General features: G+C 37.5%; 1 protein-coding gene across 2 annotated transcripts in view; it reads right to left on the reverse strand.

The window, feature by feature from the left end:
• ltbp3 (latent transforming growth factor beta binding protein 3) overlaps nucleotides 1-15,485 on the reverse strand; it is a 240,313-nt gene extending 224,828 nt beyond the window's left edge. For both annotated transcript variants that reach the window (XM_039769013.1, XM_039769012.1), the window contains exon 1: nucleotides 14,583-15,485. In XM_039769013.1, the coding sequence (XP_039624947.1) occupies nucleotides 14,583-14,820 (238 nt within the window). In that variant the 5' untranslated portion in view covers nucleotides 14,821-15,485. The remainder of the gene's footprint in view (nucleotides 1-14,582) is intronic.
• Between the last annotated feature and the right edge of the window lie 5,870 nt (nucleotides 15,486-21,355).

A 21,355-nucleotide genomic window follows, 5' to 3' on the forward strand; every position in this document is an offset into this window, starting at 1 on the left:
CCCACAGGGTTGAGCTTCCAAGCTCTGTTCCTGTGGCCCCAACACCCACCAGGGCAGCTGCGCTCTTGTGTTCCAGCAGAGATACTGCTCCTCTCCTGGTCCTTCCACTCACTGGACGCTCTTGGTGGGCATGAGCCGCAGCCGTCCACCACAATATATATATGTGTGTGTGTGGCTCCTAATGACTCATCAGTACAAGAGATCCCCCACATATGATACATCATTTGACTCATCTTGATGTCTTGTTATGCAAAACATCAAGCATTTTGAAAGTCCCTTCTATTTTTCTCCCTCTGGATCTGAAAAACCCTTGGAAATAAAGCATAAACCCATAGGTGTCTTGAGCAAAAATGACCAGAAGGGCTTAAAGTTGTGCATGCTACATCAACAGACCTCAAGAGTTCACCCCATAATGGGATGCAAGGGGGTCAAAGTTACTCCTTTTCACAAAATTTCAGAAAAATGGACATCGGTAATATAGAAGTGGAGTGACATTTTATACTGTTTCGAGGTTGATGATCATGAATATGATAATATTTTAGATTTTTGATTCTTTATTGGTGGTTGTAATGTTCTAAATGGCACTACAGAAAGCTAAAACAATTTTCAAAAATAAACACATAGGGCTATCGTTTTAGACTATTTGTCAAAGTCAGTGATTTTGAAAATAAAGTTAATTTAGTTTTTTTACCCTTTAGTTGGGATTTAGCCCTTTATAGACCTCTAACAGTGGGTGAAAATGACAAAATTCTGTTACAATCGAGAATATTTAGACTTGAATTGTTTAAATTGAACCACACATTTCGATATTTTAAATATTTGACACAACTACTCTTGTATTATGTACTTTTACCTTATGAAGTAAATCACTACATTTCTAATAAACACTCTGGATAAGGGTGGCTTACACTAACTCAGACTTTTTTGAAATTATTTTAAAAGCTATGGTTGCTGCCCAGGTCTGAGATTAACAACCACTGTGTATACACTTTATAAGGCTATAGAAACTCCAGGACTTTTCCTTATCCTTATTTAAGCGCGGTCTGTACAGCAGAACAGTAATTATATTTTATTGTACATTACTGCGATTCCTATTTTAGGAATCAATGTTGACATGTTCCAATATGCTTGACCAACAGTATAGTGCAGCTGCCAAATTCTTTGGTATTTTAAGTGGTATTGGTGGCCACCACATTTACACATGATGAGAATTAGGAAGAATGCTGCACTATCCATTGTGAATTTTGGTGTTGAAGGTTCAAATTACAATAATATGCATTCAAATTTAGCCCACTGTCAATAAAAAGTGACAAACTGTAGCCAGAGCAAAATAGTTTGACAACATTAAATATAAAAGAATAAAACAATGACTATGCTATACTTAAGCTATGTTTTATAACAACATCATATCTATTTTTGATATGTTTTGACTTGATTGTTCAGTGTATTGCCAGTTAGTGACAGGAGGCTATAGCCAAGCATAGCTAGATGATGGATTGCAACTACAAAAAACAGAAGTGAATCTGCAGTTACATGAGCTACTGTATATGTGTCAGGAAAGAGTTGTCAAAGTCCATACTAAGTGCTGATGCCCTCAACACTTTATTTTAAAGTTCATGCAAGTAACTCATATGGCTGCTGACTTAAATTCTCCCTCTGACTCATGTCATGTCTGTCACATTAAGCAAGTTATATAATATACTTGAGCTCAGATTATAAAAACAAAAAAGCACATAAGCAATTGGTAATAGTATAAGAAGACTAGAGAACCTAGAGAGATACAAGCTTTGTAATGTGTCAACTAATGGTTAAAGGAATTCCATTTTAGATTGTTACCCATATTTTCAAAATGGAAAACAGTGCAAGTATCCAAAAAGCAAACATCAGTAAGGTATTTTGCTGCTTTATCTGGTTAACTCTAACATCAGAGTTATTGTAAATCATGTAAAAAGATACTGACCTCCAACTTACTTTCATAGATAATTTTGTAATGATGACAGCCTAGATTTTTTTTTATAGACAAGAGTATTAAAAAGGCACATAGAATTGTTAAACATTCCTTGTCAATTGCTCGGCCCATCAAGCTATGCCAATCACAATCTGTTTTATATTCGATGGTTGATTTTCTTGGATGAGAAAACAGCTTCTTGCAGGGTCAGTGAGGCCAAGTTCTGTCTCTGGTAAACTGTAAATGGCCAGTTACACCACATAGTATGCAAAAGCATTTGGCAGCTAGACTTTTGGTCAAGCATATTTGGCTCTGCCATCTATTCTGAAACTAAAGAGCTTTTGTGAAAAGCTGGAATCAAAGTAAAATGTAATAAAATATTCATTTTAGTCTGTTGTCCACATCTATGGCACAGTTTCTTGAGACTGTTTACACTCTGATCTGAATAATATCGCTTTTTTTACCATAACATCAAAAGTTCACTACTGCAGGTGGTAACATTCACTGTTGTAGTACTGTAAGCCATATTGCCACTTAAAAAACTTTGACACCAGGAAACCCAAAGTAACATAAAAATATAATTTACACACTCCACTTCCTAAGTGGAAATGTTTTATTTTGGAGCTTTGACATGGTTCCCATTGATTTCTTCCTGTTTATCAGTTGTTTCCAGCCACTGTGGACCACTGAAGCTGCATAGTTCTTTAATTCCAGCCAGCTCAAAACTTAAATTAAACATGTCACTGTTGCTTTTTTCTACACTTACATTGTCAGTCCAGAAACATTTCCTTAATGGGTATTTTTGTCTTTTACCCATGCATCCATCTTCTGAATCTACTTATCTAGAGCAGAGCTACCGGGCAGGGCATATCCCAACAAGCATTGGGAGCAAGGCAGGACCAGTTCCAGAACAGGGCACCAGCAGAGCAAACACACACACACACACACTCATGCCACTTAGGGACAGCAATTCACCCAACCACTATGTCTTTGGACTGCGGGAGGAAACTGGAGCTCACAGAGGAAACCCACACAGACACAAGAACAACATAAACCCTTGTCTCCTAACTGCGAGGAATCAGCATTGCCACTGAGCCACTGTTTGTCATTATTCTTTTAAAAATATATTTTAAAGCAACTTCCAGATGATCTTAATTCACATGTGAATATGACAGCAAATTAAGGCAGAATGTTATTAGTACCTAAACCATTGTCACCTCACAGTATTATAATGGTTGTGCACATGAGTGTGTCCTGTGATACGCTAAAGCATGATCAAAGGTTACTTCTTTTTTTGCACCCAAAGTTTTAAATTTATGCAAAATGAAAGTGTAGAAAAAAACTTTGATAAATATTTACAAGCAGGTAGAGTGTATATAAGAAAAGAAGTCAATACACCCATTTCCATAATCTGCTCTAACCGAACAGCAACCAGTATAAGTAAATTATCAGAAAATACAGCAAATACCAGTGACATTTATAGACAACACAACAACACGACAGTATTTATAAACTGGACAGCTTGATTTGCAGGAGGAAAAAAAGTTGAGTTTCTAAGAGAAATCCCAGCAAAGTTAAAAATGCATAAACCAAAAAATCAAAGTAAGCTTACAACATATACCACTCAGACAATACCTTCTGAACAATACATATAGATGAAGAACATTTGAATACTAGATCTACCCCAAGCCTGAAATAAACCTGGATAGGTTCTTGCTTATCATCTCCTACTGCCAACATAGGCACTAATCCTCCACAACCCTAAACAGATATGTGGGTTAGAAAATGGATGGATTACTTTATGTCAAAAAAAAGACTACTTACTGTTTCTAACATTCTATTATCTTCTGGACTTCTAGGGACTGTTCTAACTCTAAGAACCATAGGTAGGTCTTGTTTTGTTCTGTCTCTGCTTTATCGTCTAGACTAAGTGTAGTACTAAACTCCTTATGCTCTAATTTAGAATTACTTCTTTGTTGCCTGTTATCCTTGCATTTTCATACCATTCACTCCAGTTTATTTAAATGTATGTGATGTATGTTAAATAAGTCATGTTATTCTCCTAATAAATAATAATAACGCATAACAACATTCTACCAAAAGAACAAGTGTATCCTATGCTATGATCTATCTGTTTCAACAGAATTAAAAAAAAACAACTAGAAATAAAGAGCTCAGGTAAAGGTATGGATTAAAACTTGATAACGCATGCCAGTATCCACAAGTCTATATTAGAAAGAGGTCTGGATATTCTTACATTCTGTTTCCCTAAACAGTCTGGTACATTGGAGTAACCAGCTGATGCAATTCAAAAATTGCTTTGCTTGCAACAATCTACTATTAAAATACTTAATTGTTGAATTAAATAGAGAATCAAGTACTTGACAATAGTGAAAATTAAGGAGAAGTGGATTTAAGACTAAAGCCAGGGCAAACTTGTTCATACAAAGAATTGTCAGAATCTGGAACAAACTACTAAGTTGTGTAGGTGAAACAGAAACCTTGATAATCCTTTAAAAGTTTCTGGATGAGATACTGAGATAACTCACCTATTAATTAACCAAACAATCTGAGTGGACTGAATGGTCTCTTTTTGTTTGTCAAACATCTTATGTTCTTAACTCACCAATTCCCGTCATCACATTTTCTAAAGCTAAATATTATATGGATGTCTAGTAATTATTTTTTTTATTAAATGGAAAAAAAACATATAATCAATTTAAGTTTCTGATCTTTTCTACAAAGAAGTTAAACATTCCATCTGTATGTTATCATGTGATTCCCTTCTTCTCCATGGACCAATATTGCTCTTTGTCATCACAGAACTTGCTTAACTGACATTGTTTGGCCTTCAGTTATAACGCGTTTTAAAGTCCAAGTGTAAAGGGGAAGTAGAAGATAGGGATGTTCTCAAGATATTGCCAAAATCATCATAATGCCAATGAGAATAAAATAACAAAATTAAATGGTTTATTAGGAAAATAATAAGAGGGAGAAAAAACATCTAGGAGTAAAGGCCAAAGAAGGCAAAAAAATAAACACTTTCCTAGGTTAAACTAGTCAGACAACGCCCTCTCTATCGAAGTGCCTATCCAACTCAGTATCTCTGAAGCACTCCTTGTAACAGCTGCAACTCACATTGTCCTAAACTGGACAATCTCCCTTTTGCCAGATATGTTTTTGGATAGACTCACAATTATGTATCAGTAGAAGGCTTTAGAATTTTTAATGGACCAGAATATGAGACTTTTACCTTTTTATTTATTTTAATTAAACGTAAATAACCACCCATGCAATCAAATAAAACTTAACAAACCAAAGTTCAGCTCTCACCTAAAAGACTTTATGTTTAACCAGGCCAAGGTTTGTTACCAGAATTTCTATCCTATCATTTATTGAAGTGAAAATGACAAGCAAAAATCGCAGTTGAAAAGTTGTTACCAATGATAAGTACCCTAAAGTCAAACAAATAAAGCACATTCGCAAACTCTCAGGCTTTAATCCAGTTTCAGATGAGGAAGTGCATTATTCTGACCTACTACTCCCAATGATTCTTAGGTAACAAAACCGTAGTAACAATAAACTAAATGATCCACAAAATGGCGACACCCATAAAAAAAAGTCTCAGTAAAATGTAAAATATTTTTAAACTCCAATATATTTTAACCTAACAAAATTAAATTCTGCATGCACCAAACCCCCCTACAGGAGTAACTTAAATCCAAAAACATGCAGGAGAAGGTCAGAATTAAAAATATGTTCCTTTTCATAACACTTGCCTCACAACTATAAACTCATAGGAGCAATGACTTAAATGAATTGTCAAACCTCAGTAAAGGATCACTTTCAGGGTAACTCCTTAAATACTTCTGAGGTAAGAAATATACTTTGGAACTCTTTGGATTATCCTCTTACAACCTTCAATAATGGCCCTAGGTGTCTTAGGCGCCTCCCTGTTAGCCTGTTCTCCCAAATATATAGAACACATCCTGTAAAGGACCCACTTGCTGTCTGTTAACACTCTGAGGACTTTTATTGAATTATTTGTCATCCCTCTATTGCCATTTGAGCAGAAGCTCCCACTTCATCCTGCAGTCTTGGTTCAGACCAGGTACCCAACTACAGGGATATTTACTGTACTTTCAACATATACATTTTACATTATGCCAAACATATGACATGATATACTGTAAATGGCAAACAAGAATGGCATCCCATGGGAATCGGGCAGCATTACAGTTCTCTGAGTTGAAAGAAATGATAGAGGGATGACGGCATAAGATTGCGTTTACAGTATATGCCTTTATCACAATTCTTTATTTCAAAACATCTCTAAAACTTCTCTTTCATTCATTAAAACATCTGGGGTGGAGCGAGTCAACAGGGTACAAAGTTCTAGGACTTGCCAGAGAACAGTAGAGAGTTCAACATACCCCTACAAATATGTCAGGCAAAGAATGTGTTTTGTACTGAGGAATAATGTGTGCGTTCAGGTGTGCAAGAATTTGTAAACTGAGAGAGCCTTTATCAGTGTTATTGTCCACATTTCAAATTCCTGATGTGCAAATATTCAAAAATAAAAGCTATAATTTGATTGTTGTGACCTTCTAAAAACTACAAACAATATATATTTTAGACATAAAAAAATAAAAAATAATACAAATGTTAAACAGCACCACATTAAGATTTAAAAGTAAGCCTAATTTATGGTTATTTCACATTGAAAACAGAACTTAAGTCTAGTAAGATTAAAAATTCAAGACCTCACTTTAGAAATGTTTATTTCTGTGTATATTTTCATCAGAAGTCATTGCTTCCTCCATAAATTAGTTAGATTCCTCTTGGCATCTTGCTACTTTAAAGCAATGAGAGTGAAAAATAGTTAAACATTAAAAACTAAAATTAATATTATTAGATATTCCATGTGGGTGGCATGGTTGCACAGTGGTAATGCTGTTGCCTTGCAGTAAGGAGACCAGGATTCACATTCCAGGTACTCCCTTCTTGGAGTTTAGCATGTTGTCCCTGTGTCTGTGTGGGTTTTCTCCCACAGTCCAAAGATATGCAAGTTAGGTGAATTGGCAATGCCAAATTGGCCCTGATGTGTGTATGTATGTTCACCCTGTGATAGACTTGCATCCTGTCCAGCATTGGTTCCTGCCTGGTTTACCTGTGCTAGCTGGGATAAGTTCCAGCACCCACCATGACCCAGTTCAGGACTAAGAAGAATTAGAGATACTTGGTGTTTAACAAAATCAACTTCCTCCATTCATTCATCTCCTCCAGACCACAATGCATCAGAGGAATTAGGGTTTGATTTCAGGTGGTTGGATTTCTTCCAGCATCCCAAGCATATTGATGAATTGATTCATTGGTCTTCCAAATTTGTTTCTTTCAATACAGGGTCATGTACTGCTAATGCCTACTCTAAGCAGCATTCACTGGAAGGCACTAAACAAACATTTGATTGACAATTGGACAGTCACTCATACTTAGACAATTTAGTGGCAACATGTGAAGATGTTCAACTTGTATCAGCACAGTTGACATAGCTGGTATCTCACAGAGGTCTGGGGTCCATTGCCACCTTCTTCACTGTGGGGTTTACATATTCTACAAATGTTTGTGTGGGATTTATGCGTTATTTAGTTTTTCTCCCACATTTCAATGATGTGTGTGTTACACTGATTGGCAATTATAAATTGCTCAAGGATGGGTTTGTGTGAAAATTTGGCGAAGAGCCTACAATGGACCGAAGTCCTGCCCTGGATCAATTCTTCACATGCACATGGAATTGCTGGGATAGACTCTGGCGTAACATGACCTTGTGTTAGCATAAGCTAACATCATATGTTTTAGACTGATTAGTGCTCTAAAGTGGCCTGGGATGAATGAGAGTAAAATTGTGGGTGAATGTGCTCAGCATCTCGGCATCTAATGCTTCTGGAACATGCTTTGGCTCAATAAGCATGTACTGTAATAAGTGCATAGATTAGCATAATGAATGAATGACCCAATAAACGAAATTGTATAAGATGTTTGGAAAGCATTGACAAAGTGCCCAGGTCAATCTGGGGAGGGTGTATAATTTCCACACAGTTAGATTTAGGGTCACAAATCTAGTGCTGCGAAGCCACTGTCTAATGAACTATCATTCCACTCTTGTGAAGACAACAGCTGTAAAACATATCCACTCTTAACTAGAATCTCTATGTATCCTAATAATGCTAAATGATGATAGCAATTTACAGACAGAGCACTCTTATTTGATCCATAATATATAATAGGTATCAACAAATAGATCAGAAAACTATGCTCTGGTTATTTGACTATGAACTTCACAAAGAAGGTTTTTTGGATGAAAGCCTAAGTCTTTTATTTCCAAGAAAGGGTGGAGCAGAATATTTCACACATTTATTTCTAAAAAGAGAAGATCTGAATGTTCTCATTGTTCACATTAAAAAAAAAAAATCAGATTATACATTGGTCTCTAATAATACAAGGCTTTGCAATTAATACTGAATAAAATGTCTCAAAACATTGTAATATACAGTATGTGTAGTAAAAGCAGTTGGCATGTTTATTAGCAAAGTGAAGTAAATCATTTTTGAACTAATCATCAAAATGACTTGATGTTCTTTCAGAACCCCTTGGGAATCCTCAAGAGAAATTTTATATCCTTCTTATCTCAGGTAATTGAATATGGTATTCACATTCTGACTTTTACAGCAGGACATATAAAATGAAAGGAATGTACAGTAAATGATGGAAATTCTGTCTGATTCTTAACTCATGAGACATGCCTTAGGAACAAGGTTTGAACCAGCTCTGGGCAGAACCCCTGTCTATTCACATGAGGACAACTGACCCAATACTAACATCTCTGGAATATGTGAAATAAACTAGATAATCCATAGAAAAAAAAAATATAAATATTTTTGAAAGAAAATGAGTCTAATAAAAAAAAAAAAAAACTGGAATAACTTTACTGTCAATTGATCAATTTTCTAATCTTCAGTGTTGTAGGGAACCATAACCTAGACTGACAGTCCTGGCTACAAGGTAGGAAAGTGACCATAGATGGGGTGCAACCCCTTCTCAGTTTTCATTTACACATACGTACACATACCCTCCCTCATACCAGGTTAATTTGGAGTTGCTGATTAACTTAACTTGCACATCATTGGGATGCTGCAGGAAAACCCAGTCACATATGTTGAGGACATGCAAACTCCACACAGGAAGTCTCTAGGGCTCTGGAATGGTGAGGCAGTATTGCAAACCAACCACTGTGCCATTCAGAAAACAACCACTTGAGAAACATTTTATATTGTACAGCTCTATGTTTCAAAATTGTATAAAGAGGATTGTTCTTTGAAAGGCTGAAAGAAGCACAATAAGGAAAATGTGACTAGGTATACCAAATATATACCGATGAGCCAAAATATTTTAACAACTCTCATATGAAGGAAATGGTGTTGGCTATCATACAACAACTGCACATGTCAAGGATATGGATGTATTACTTAGTAAGTTTACATTAGGTAGTTGTAGTCAAGCTTTTGAATGCAGAAGATACAAGCCAAATTGTTATGCTAGACAACTGGGTCAAAACATTTCTTTAATAGCAAGGTGCTCATAGTTAATTGCGCTAAGTACTTACTAACAGTGGTCTGAGGTGGGGTAAAGTCACAAACCATCAACAATTTGTTGGGCAGCCAAGACTCAACAATGTGAGAGCCAAAATAATCTACACAACTCGCAGATAATTATAATGATGGTAATGGAAGTAATGTGCCATGAAACGCAGTGCATCAAACAATTCTGTGTATGGGGTTGCGTAGTCACAGACCAGTCAGAGTGTTTATGACAACCTTTGTCCGCCATCAAAAGCACTTTCAAAGGTCGCGTGAGCTGATCATTGGATCAATTGAAGACAGTTACCTACTCCAATAAATCCTGTTTTCAATTGTGTATGTGTCATTTACTTAAGGAAGAGATAGCCACGATACTACTGTCAGACACGCAAGCCTCAGGGAGAGTTTTCCCAGCTTTAATCAGGTGTGAATTACAAAGAATCATGTGAGTACGACACACTCGAGTTGGTAACTGTCTTTCCCTCATTTCCCGTGGAATGGAGGAATAAAACTGACATCACTTTCATCAAGCTCCAAGAAGTCTTATCCCTTCCAGTCCTCCTGCTGCTTAAGAAGCCCACCAACAGGAAGTTGTCATTATTTTTGGTAATGCAGCTACTGAAGGGAACAGATCCTCCTGCAAGGAAGCATTTTTTGTCTACAAAGTACTCTTTACATGTTGGACCAACAGTTGAAAATCAACTCTTGATTTTGTGCCATTATCTTTGCAGGAACCTGCCTTTAGTTAAATGGGACATCTACTCTGGAACCCCAACCTTTTAACAATCTCAGATCTCTGTTCTTACTCTGTATGTATTCCTTGCTATATATACTGTATATATAGTTTCTTCGTCTTCTCCTTCCTTCAAATATCAATTCCTTTCCATGCAAGCATTATTGTTCTCCCCTCCTAGCCCTGACCTGGAAGTACATTCAGTGCCAGAATATTGCATGCAGGTAGCAGTTCCAGATCAGGTAGAACTGCTACAAAATAATGGAGTCCTCTTCTGGCAGTTGCTTCTGATGGCACCCAAGGAACTTAACAGGACTACACTCCTGGATTAGAGGTGCCAAACAGCCCTGTTGGCATTCAAAACAGAGCTAGCCAGAGAGAACTGTCACATAGTGTATAGGGGATAAAATGCTGTCTTTGGGAGGAAGCCTGACCATCTGCTGTTTCTGCCTCCCAGTTGCTAATCTAGGTGAGAACACCCATCCATCCCTGGTGTTGAGCCTCCTTTGATTTGGCTACCTGACCAGGAAAGGGGGCATTATGCAACCTAGATGGAATGCCCATCCAGCAATTATTTTGTCCTTCCATAAAAGTCTCCTGGCTGTGAGGTAGAATATTGAAACCCTGCCATGGGACATACATCGATTCCTTATGCTCATGGCTGGGTATGGGAAGATCTGTCTTCCCAGCCAGGATGCAGCCCTATCCATGACATCCAGGTAGCTATAGCCTGTCATCGGGTGTAAGGCAGGAACAAGTTCTGGATAGGCTATCAGTCACACACACACACACAAACACAAAGGACAAATTAGCAAGGCTAATTCACCTATCCATGGATTTTCTACGCTAGCTCAAACCTTCTTAATAAAAGTATTCAATAAAAATAAAAACTGGAAATGTCTTCCATGCTTTTAATAAATGAGGATAACAGGTTGGATAATGAATGGATGGATGGATGGATAACAATTTGTTGGTTACTAAACTATTCTGTGTTAGGAAAAAAACTTTTTTTTTTAGTATATTTATAACAATTATTCAATAATCTCACCTCAATTTCCCCTTCACCACATTTAAAATCTTTAAAACTTTATATGTATATTCAATCCATTTTTATTTTGGTCTTTTTAATGGTTTAGTAGGGCACATAATGTACTTCTGCACAAAGTGAACACTCACTGAATCTGGTGTGAGACATTATCTAAAATTTCTTCTCTATTTTATTCCAAGATAAATATCCTACGTAATTTTCTGGCATAGTCTGCTCCAGAATTGCCTGTCTACAAGGGTGTAGTTTTGTTTGTATAAATCTTTTTCTTGTGGGTTTTCCTGTTTCTCTGAAATTCTTTCTTTTATGATATTACAATGTGTTTCCTTTGTCTGTGTCAGTAAAATGCTCAGCATTTTACAATGTATTCCATTTGACTGGTATACAAAGAAATAATGAGACTTTACTGTCTTTCACTTGTTATTTTTATTGTAATGGTATATCCTATTTTGGGCTGTCCTTTATAGAAACACATAAAGTATTTTTGTAGATTAATTCAAAGTCATGCCTAAAGCAAATTTGCGCAATGACAACTAATGTATATCATGGCTCCCCATCTAAAAGGTAATAATTCTGTTTGTTTTTTAGGGCAATGGAAGCTAACTTAGCACAGGCCAAAAAAAGATGAAGACCTTTTTGTGGGACAAGATAAGATAAGATGTGTGGTGATGTGGAAGTAGAGTTGCTGCCACACAACAAGGAGTCTGACGTGCACCTCCCAGGTTCTCTGTGCACGGAGCTCCCTCTGTCTGTATTGGTTTTCTTCCAGTTGCTCTGCTTGATGCTAAATTGCCCTGTAATAGTTTCCTGTCCAAGGATTTTTCCTGCATTATGACTTATTGTTGTTGGGATACACTCCAGGCTTCCCCGGAACACTACTCAGGATACAATGTGTTTAGATGATAAAAGGATGGATAATTCAATACAAAATAGGGTGAAATAACTACTGTTGGTATTGTTTCAGTGTTTGTGTCAGATTTGTTTATATAGTCTTGGGATACATTTTCAAATCTGCTTAAGCAAATTCAAGGTCATGGAGGATCTGGCTGCACTGTGCACAAGACAGGAACCAACACCAGTCCATAACAAATCCTATTTACACACACACATTCAAATGCACATTCTGACAACTTAGGGTTTACAGTTCACCCAACATGCACCTCTGTTGGGATGTAAGAGGAAGACTAAAGCACCCATGCATACATAGAGAGAACACTCAAACTCCACACATAAAGCAGATGGACCCAGACTTTAAACCCTGGATCTGTATGGCAACACTGCAAAGCACAATGTCAGTATAATATAATATAATATAATATTCAGCTTTGTGGCATCACTGCATTTAAGTTCCTAATTTTGTTTTAGTAAAGTATTTTGAACCTCTATACTCTTCCAAAGCTTCTGTGCGGTATTGGGTTAAATGGAAATTATGCTTTTTTCTTCATTTTTATTTCTTTCAAAAATTGATTAACTAATTACAGGTATTCATAGCAGTGAAAGCTTTCGAGGAACTAAATGCATGTTCATACAAATCCAATATTTCATCAGAAGCTAGTAAAAACTAATGAGTAACATCCGATTCTATGTTAGCAATTGAACTTTCAACCAGTGTGTTACTAGATGATGGATTTTCTGATGACTACGGAACTGACACCAAGGAGAGACTCACTCATAGTTTCAAATAAGATTTGGATATGATATTTTACAGCTGAAAGAGAAATGTGGGCAAAAAGAAGCAAGCACCAAAGTCAATACGCCAGCACAACCTCAGGCCTGAATAAGAGCCTTGACATCCTCAAGGAGAAATGAGCCCAAGTAATTGACTCTGATGTTAATACTTGTGCTTCAACTGGTTATAACAGACAGCAGTAACTATGCAGACAGCCTGCTACACTTCATAAATTTAAATATACTGAATACACATTGCATTTTGCAGTGGTATAAGCATTACATTAGACCACACTGCCTTCAGAAGAAACAAAACATACAAACAAAATTCCTATATGAAATTATTACAAGCTGACAACATAGTTGATAGATTTTGCACACATTGTTAATATTTTAGCCTAGTTAGCAACATGTCTTCAAAGTCAAGAACAAACAAAGTAATCAGGTGTTAAGGAGGCCATACCACCAAGACACATGTGTATCTACTGTACTGTCAGTTGACACTTTCTGTCATGCTGGAGTGTGACAGTAATAAAGACTACAAATCCTCACAGTTCAGCCTCGTCTGGGTTTGAATACCCCACCCCAGTTGTTGTGTGCAGTTTACATGTTTCCATCAGTCTGCAAGGATTGTTCTCCAGGTGTTCTGGTTTTCCTCCCAAATCTAAAATTTATACAGAGTCGTCTACTTGGCTACTTTTAATTGACAAAATCCTATAATAAACTGGCTCCCAGTCCAGGATTAGTTCTTGGTTTGCAGCTGCTGTTGCCCAAATAGACTTGGGCTCTCGATAAGCCTTTACTGTATATTACTGTATATAACATGTTATAGTGTTGTATCTCTAAAATGTAAGAATTCAGATGTATTTGTTTATGTAAATTACGTATTCTCACTCTTGATAAAGGTTTTCTTTAATTTCACTTATAAGTATTATTTCAGATTCTGCTTTGCTAATGATTTGATAAACAGCCACATTTCATGTGCACTCTTCATTTCACTAACAATTACATTTTTGCAATATCTTGGTTTAGATTTGGAATGTGTGAAATGTCTGTGAAGTGTAACTTTTTTACATGAAATGCTCTTCAATAAACGCCTGCACCTGCATTTCCAATAGCACTTTATACAAGGAAAATACACCCAAGTTGGAGTAGTGCTAGAGGTCTAGAATGAGGCACCAAACTAGCAAATTTAATCTGATAAAGAAAAGCTAAATTAAGTCTAAAAGACAAGACAAGTTAAAGGGGGGCTGTTATGCAGGGTAAGCCTAATTGCCAGGCTTTTACTTTAATTACAGTAAAGGAGGCTGTCCTTACAGTCCCTGAACTTTACCGAGCATGTTTTCTTAAGTTGTTGCCCATAATAATGTAGGAGTTACAAAACCAGAATCTTTTTTGTGATGTTTTTGGCATGAACTGCCATTTCCAAACAAAATTACAGTATGATGACAGTTACTTACAGTTACTTTAAAAATAACAAACAGTTACAAAATGCAAAAATGAAATTGCAATTCGATCCCAAAGCAGAAAGAAAAATAATTCCAAACTCACCCACTCTGAATCCTGGACCAGTTAGGGTATCTCCAGAATGTCCATTCTCCCCAATCAGGGTGGTGTTATTGCCTTGCTCACAAGTGTCCCGGCACTGGCCTTTCAGGCATGTCCTCTTACAAATCAGTGGACCAAATACCACCTTAAACCTTTCCCTGGTGACTGAACGTTCTGCTGCCAAGGTAAGTTTCTGGATGAAAATCCAGAGGAGAACAAGATGAACAGTCATATAGACCATGATAGCATCCTACCTGATAGCAAGCGAGTATGGACCTTGACAGGATGTTTAGAATTCTTGAAAAATGGAAAGCAAAACTGTAAAACTGAATCCAGAGTTGAGTAAAAAAATAAATAAATAACAATAATAAAAAGTACAACAGCAATGATCAAGAAAGCCACAACTTTAAAAATAATAAGCACATCAATGTATATTGTACATGAAGACTGAAAAATTGAAAAAATCCAAACTGAAAATACTCTCCTTTTTTGGGAACTACTCCAAGTAAAAAGGTACAGAATTCTGCAAAAAAATCACTTTGAAAAAATGAAAAGATACTTTGCTTTAAAACAAACAAAAAAATATAATCCTTCCAGCTGTTGACGACATAGCAGCTTGAGCTGTTTATTTTAGAGAGAGGGGGGTGAAATTATAAATATGAGAGGAATGCAAAAAGCTGGAAACAAACTTTGGCAAACTTTTACACTGTCAATTAAACTTGTTTGACACAACCTCAGACTACAGAAACACACTGACAGGGATCCTACATAAGTAGCAAAAATGTTTAGGGCTGCTGTATCCCTCCCTCCCTCTCTCTCTCTCTCTCTCTCTCTCTATCTCTCTCCTTTCCCAGCGTAGGCTGCCGCTTGCCTGGTGTGTGAACAGCTCAGTGACTTGGAGTTTGAAAAAGAGGGAAGGAGCAAGGGAGGGAGAGAGGGATAGTGTGTGGGCGAGGAGGGGACAGCAGAGGAAGGAGGGCAGAGCAACGAAGAATACATTTCAGCCAATCAGACAGCAGGGGCTGGAATCCTGGCCACTAGCCAGCCAGAGTCACTCCTCTGAAGGGAGACTAAAGTAGCTCTCTGTTGTTGGGCTGAGACTGTGCTGGAGAAGCAGCGTAATGACACAGCTGCACATGTCATTCTCTCTCGGCCCTTCTCCTTCACTGCCTCTGCACGCAATAATCTTTCTCCTTCTCTCTTCTCTGTAATTAAAACTGATTTCCCTCGCTGAACTATGTATGAATACTGGCAAAACAACTTTCTGTCAAAGCATCATCTTTATGGCACAGAATCCTGGCATGCTGATGTTTTCAATATGAACAGGAGTGGTGTGCTGATGGCACCTTTGTGATGAACAACTGGCAGCAGAGTAATGGTAGACTTCTGTCTCATCAGTCACAGTCAATATGTCTTCATATTTTGGATGGCATGTCTTCAAAGTCAAAACAGTGTTGCCATCTGATTTTGGTAAACACAGAGAGGGATAGGGTTCCAAAACGGGGACATCCCCATTAATTGAAGTTGTGTCCAGACTGGCTAGTACTCATTATGATTCAGCCATGGTGTGCTCCCTTAGTTAAGATTTTTTTTCATTTATTTTGCCCTTTTTTATTTCTTATGTATTATGTTTATGCATTGTCATTAGTTATTTTTTGTTAATTTTGTTCTGTTTCTTTATTACTTAGCTTCTATGTATTTTTTATTGTGCTCTTATGTTCCTCGTGCTTTGTAGATGGAAACCCAAAAGGTGAACTACATTGACGTCACTGCTGAAGGACAACCCTAAGCCTATATAAATGATGCTGGGGAGCATATCCTTAATTAGTTCATTGATTGTTGTTTGGAGATTTTATTTTTGTAAGGATCATTTTTGTACTTTCTGGATTTTTGCCCTTTTCCTGTCTCAGGTTTACAACTACATCTCAACAGGAAAACCTTTTTTCCTTTTCCTGCTTTTTAGCTACTGTATTTTGCTGTTTTGATTACTTTCAAATGAATTCCTTTTTTAAGTAAAGACTGCATTCAAAAGCCAAATGTTTTTACATTTTTACTTTACCTTGAGAGGCATTTCCATATACAGTATTTTGGGACTTTTAAAGTAATTTGAACTTTAAAAGCCTGTTGCCCATTTTAAGGCCATGGGGTAGAGTTTGGGCTGAGACTGGCTGGGGTGAGGCACCCTACGGAAATCCCTAGCCTGCTTTATGGGTATTTTGCAAAGCCTTACACCCTTTTCCTATTTGGAGTTCACTCATCTATAACAGCGCTGATGCAGTGATAAGAAACTAATTCTTTCAGTTCTCTGGATTAAACTGAAACCATGAATTCTGTTTTTTTATATATTCCATGTACCAGAGGAGGTGTGGAAGTGGAGATAATTAGTGACTCTTGGGAATGACACATGAGTACTGATGGTCTTTCCAAACTCTTGACTTGTTGCTTAACTTTGTCTCAGTAAGTGTTGATACATTGCCACAAGAATAGACGAAAGACATCAAAAAGGTTCGGGGCAGCCACCCATATATTGTGACCTGACTGCAAAATGGATAAATAGATTGTGAGATGTTAAAAGGTCTGAGTCCAAAACAGAGCTGTCTTAAAGTTGCAAAATGGTGGCTTTAAAGGCTGTGACAGGAAGTGATTCCATCAGTTGGGCCAGAACCAGAAGAGACACTGTCAGTGGCCCAGGACCTGGAAGTGACATCATCAGTGGGCCAGGAACTGGAAGTGACATCATCAGTGGGGCCGGAACCGTGCGGGATTTCTCGTGGTGGAAATCAAGGCGCAAAATCAAGCAAATTATAGAAAAAGCCTGATCTAAATCCATTATGTAGTTCTCTTGTAAAAAGTTGACAGGCATACAGATGTTGGATTGTGTGTGTATGTATATATATATATATATATATATATAAAATACTGTATATACCTGTATGTATATATATATATATATATATCTATACTAATAAAAGGCAAAGCCCTCACTGACTCACTGACTGACTGACTCATCACTAATTCTCCAACTTCCCGTGTAGGTAGAAGGCTGAAATTTTGGCAGGCTCATTCCTTACAGCTTACTTACAAAAGTTAAGCAGGTTTCATTTCGAAATTCTACACGTAACGGTCATAACGGTCGACAACGTCCGCCATGTTGAACTTTCTTATTTATGGCCCCATCTTCACGAAATTTGGTAGGCGGCTTCCTGCCTAACCAAAACCGATGTACGTACTTATTTCGGTGGTATGACGCCACTGTCGGCCGCCATATTGAATTTTCCAACGTCACTAATTCTCCAGCTTCCCGTGTAGGTAGAAGGCTGAAATTTGGTACTTATTTCAGTGGTATGATGCCACTGTCGGACGCCATATTGAACTTTTAACGGAAACCGATGTACGTACTTATTTCGTTGGTATGACACCACTGTCGGCCGCCATATTGAACTTTCCAACGTCACTAATTCTCCATCTTCCCGTGTAGGTAGAAGGCTGAAATTTTTTCTGGCTCATTCCTTACAGCTTACTTACAAAAGTTCAGCAGGTTTCATTTCGAAATTCTACGAGTAACGGTCATAATGGTCAACAACGTCCGCCATGTTGAACTTTCTTATTTACGGCCCCATCTTCACGAAATTTGGTAGGTGGCTTCCCTGAGCTAACCAAAACCACTGTACGTACTTACTTCGATGGTATGACGCCACTGTCAGCCGCCATATTGAACTTTCCAACGTCACTAATTCTCCAACTTCCCGTGTAGGTAGAAGGCTGAAATTTGGCAGGCTCATTCCTTACAGCTTACTTACAAAAGTTTAGCAGGTTTTATTTCATAATTCTACACGTAATGGTCATAACGCTCAACAACATCCGCCATGTTAAACTTTCTTATTTATGGCCCCATCTTCTCCAAATTTGGTAGGCGGCTTCCCTGCACTAACCGAAACCGATGTACATACTTATTTCGGTGGTATGATGCCACTGTCGGCCGCCATATTAAACTTTTCAACAGTCTTTGTTACTTATGGGCCCATCTTCAAAAAATTTGGTACACGGGTTCCCAACGCTAACTGAATCCTACTTACGTACATATATACGTCCATAGCCTGCAGCTCGGTCACCGTGTGAGGTGGCGTTGGGTCCCCCATCCCAACGCCTCCCACGTTGTTGGCTGCCTGCCTATATAAGACCGTCCGTCGCTCCGGCCTCTACATTCCCTTCCTTGCTTCGCCACGGGATTCACGTCTTCCTACTGATAACTACAGCCTTTTTGTTTAATCCACGGCTTCTCCGTTGTTTTATTGTTTGTTTATTACGATTATAGTTATTGTATAGGTATTTTAGACTTACTTTACATTTCTCAGGTACCCATTTCCTTTATCATTCCAACCCCATTACCATGTCTATCGAGATGATCACTATCGATCAAAGAACTGTCACTTACCGAGTGGTTTCCATGCCCGGAGATACCACCTACCTTTTCTATTCTCTCTGTTACATATTGCACGGCCATATCAGGCTCACTCTTGATATCCGGAGGAACATTGTGTCTTATGTATTGAATGACTGGGACAGGTTCAAGGTGTGGACTGATGACGGTACAGGAGATAATTATACTACACAGGAGCACTATAAGAGTGAAATGCTTAAGCTCTTCACCTATGGTTTTGCATGTTAGTTGATGGCTGCCGCTGAATTGTTCGGTTGTCGCTATTTTGTACCAAAATAGCCAAATATTTTACACCTTTCGACAACCGCCAATGCCTCTTAAAAATCTTAGATTGACAGGTGATGATTTCAGTAGTGGACACTTTGATGTTTATGAATGTTTAAACTCTCAAAAGCTGGATGTGATTTTATCGATGAAACCTGTTGTGTGCTTATAACCCTTGACAGATGCCAAATGTCACTTCAACACAACAAATCCTGCAAATACTGTTGTAATTGAAACAAACCATGAAACTCAAACCGATTATGACAGCAGCAATCCAAGCTGTGAGATTTGAGACAAGATTACTGTTCACATGGCCAACTGTAAGTTACATGCTCAAGAGTAAGCTCAGTGCACAGCTTGGTCATATTACAACCGGAGGGCCGAACTGACAACATGTTATACAAAGAGATCCTTAACAAATAATTATTGGCATATTTTCCCTCAGTTTAAAAAGGTTAAATTTTCTTCTTAATAAAAATTTTAATGCAGTACTTCACCGCTGCGAAGCGCAGGTATTTTGCTATATATATATATGACAGCAACACTGATAACAGTGACAAAACAATTACATTGACAATCATGCTACGTTATTTTTAAAATGTTTCCTTTTCTTTTTCATAACTTCTTTAACACACTACTTCTCCGCTGCGAAGCGCGGGTATTTTTGCTAGTATATATATATATATGTGTGTGCGTATTTTGAAAAACACTTCAAAAGTTTCTAAAATCCTGTTTTTACATTGTCATTCTGGATTATTATTGAGTGTTGTTTGATGTGGGTAAAAATGAGTTTTAATGATTTTAACACATGGCTGTAAGAGAGCAAAATGTGAAGAAAATGAAGGGATTTGAATACTTTTATCACTTAAATTGTATATATAATAATCCATAATGTATCCGTCTCAATCTGGTATCTATCTACATTTCTCTCTCTATATATATATCTAAAGGCACAGAGCGTCAACCTGGCAGATTAGGGTAAAAAAGAGCTGGAAACAGACTGACAATAAATAGGACACTAACCTGGAACCTGGGGCTACAAGATGGAGCTCTGGGGGAGGACCACATGACTTTTTGGGGTTGTTTGAAGCTCCAGGAGAGGATCTAAAGAATATTACCCCTCTTACTGACAAAGTCTTAATTTGGAAAGAAGTAGTGTGTCCAGAATGATAAGGAAAAAAAGGAGAAACATAGTTTTGGTAGTGAGAGGGCAGTTGCTAAGGTGAATGTGGCACTATATTTTGGTTACTAGGTAAATTTGTCAGCCACCATACGAAGAGGACAGAGACTCAACACCTCTCTTTTGAGTTTTATTTTGTCCATCTGTTTACACATTCTGCTCTTGATTTAGTTTTAATAAACTTATTATTGATAAAGATACATGTTTTGGGTACTCTTGCCTGTGGGTTATTATATACTGCATATTATACTAGCAGGTCCTTTAATAAAGAAAGAATTTTAAGGGAAAATGGAAGGGTGACAAAGCTGAGTGTTCTTCTGTTTTTATGAAGCCAGTCTAAGAGTATAAAACAAATCATTTATTTAATTTCTGCACCCTTTTATGTGTTTTGCTACTGAGCATAAAAAAAAAAGATTTTCTTCATTCCGTTGACAATTTTTAGGATGATTTCATTTTAGTTGGGGAAGGGCCTGTATGTAAATAAATAAATTATATAATACATTTTTATATCATTTGGAGCAACACTTCCAGATTAATTCATTGGTTTTATTACTGTAATTCTGCCTTACACAGTTGATTCAGAAAATACTTAGATCTCTTCACTTTCTAAACACTTTATCTTGTAGTCTCAAACACGCACACTTCAAAAACTTCTACAGGGTAATGTAAGCAATACAACCATTAGTCAACAGGAGGTGCTCTTATCAACACCATCTCCTTGTACGCCTGCAGTTCCAAGTGACGGCAGCTGGACGATGACCTTTCATCTGCATCCTTCATCAAAGCCCTGTCCCTTCAGGAAAGAGTGCTATAAAGGTGGTCAATTTGGACCCATGACTGTGATGATCAGAAGCAGCTTTCTTTTGCTCACAGAAGATGCTGCTCTTTTTG

The sequence above is a fragment of the Polypterus senegalus genome, chromosome 11, assembly GCF_016835505.1.
Source record: "Polypterus senegalus isolate Bchr_013 chromosome 11, ASM1683550v1, whole genome shotgun sequence".
Classification (NCBI taxonomy): Eukaryota; Metazoa; Chordata; class Cladistia; order Polypteriformes; family Polypteridae; genus Polypterus; species Polypterus senegalus.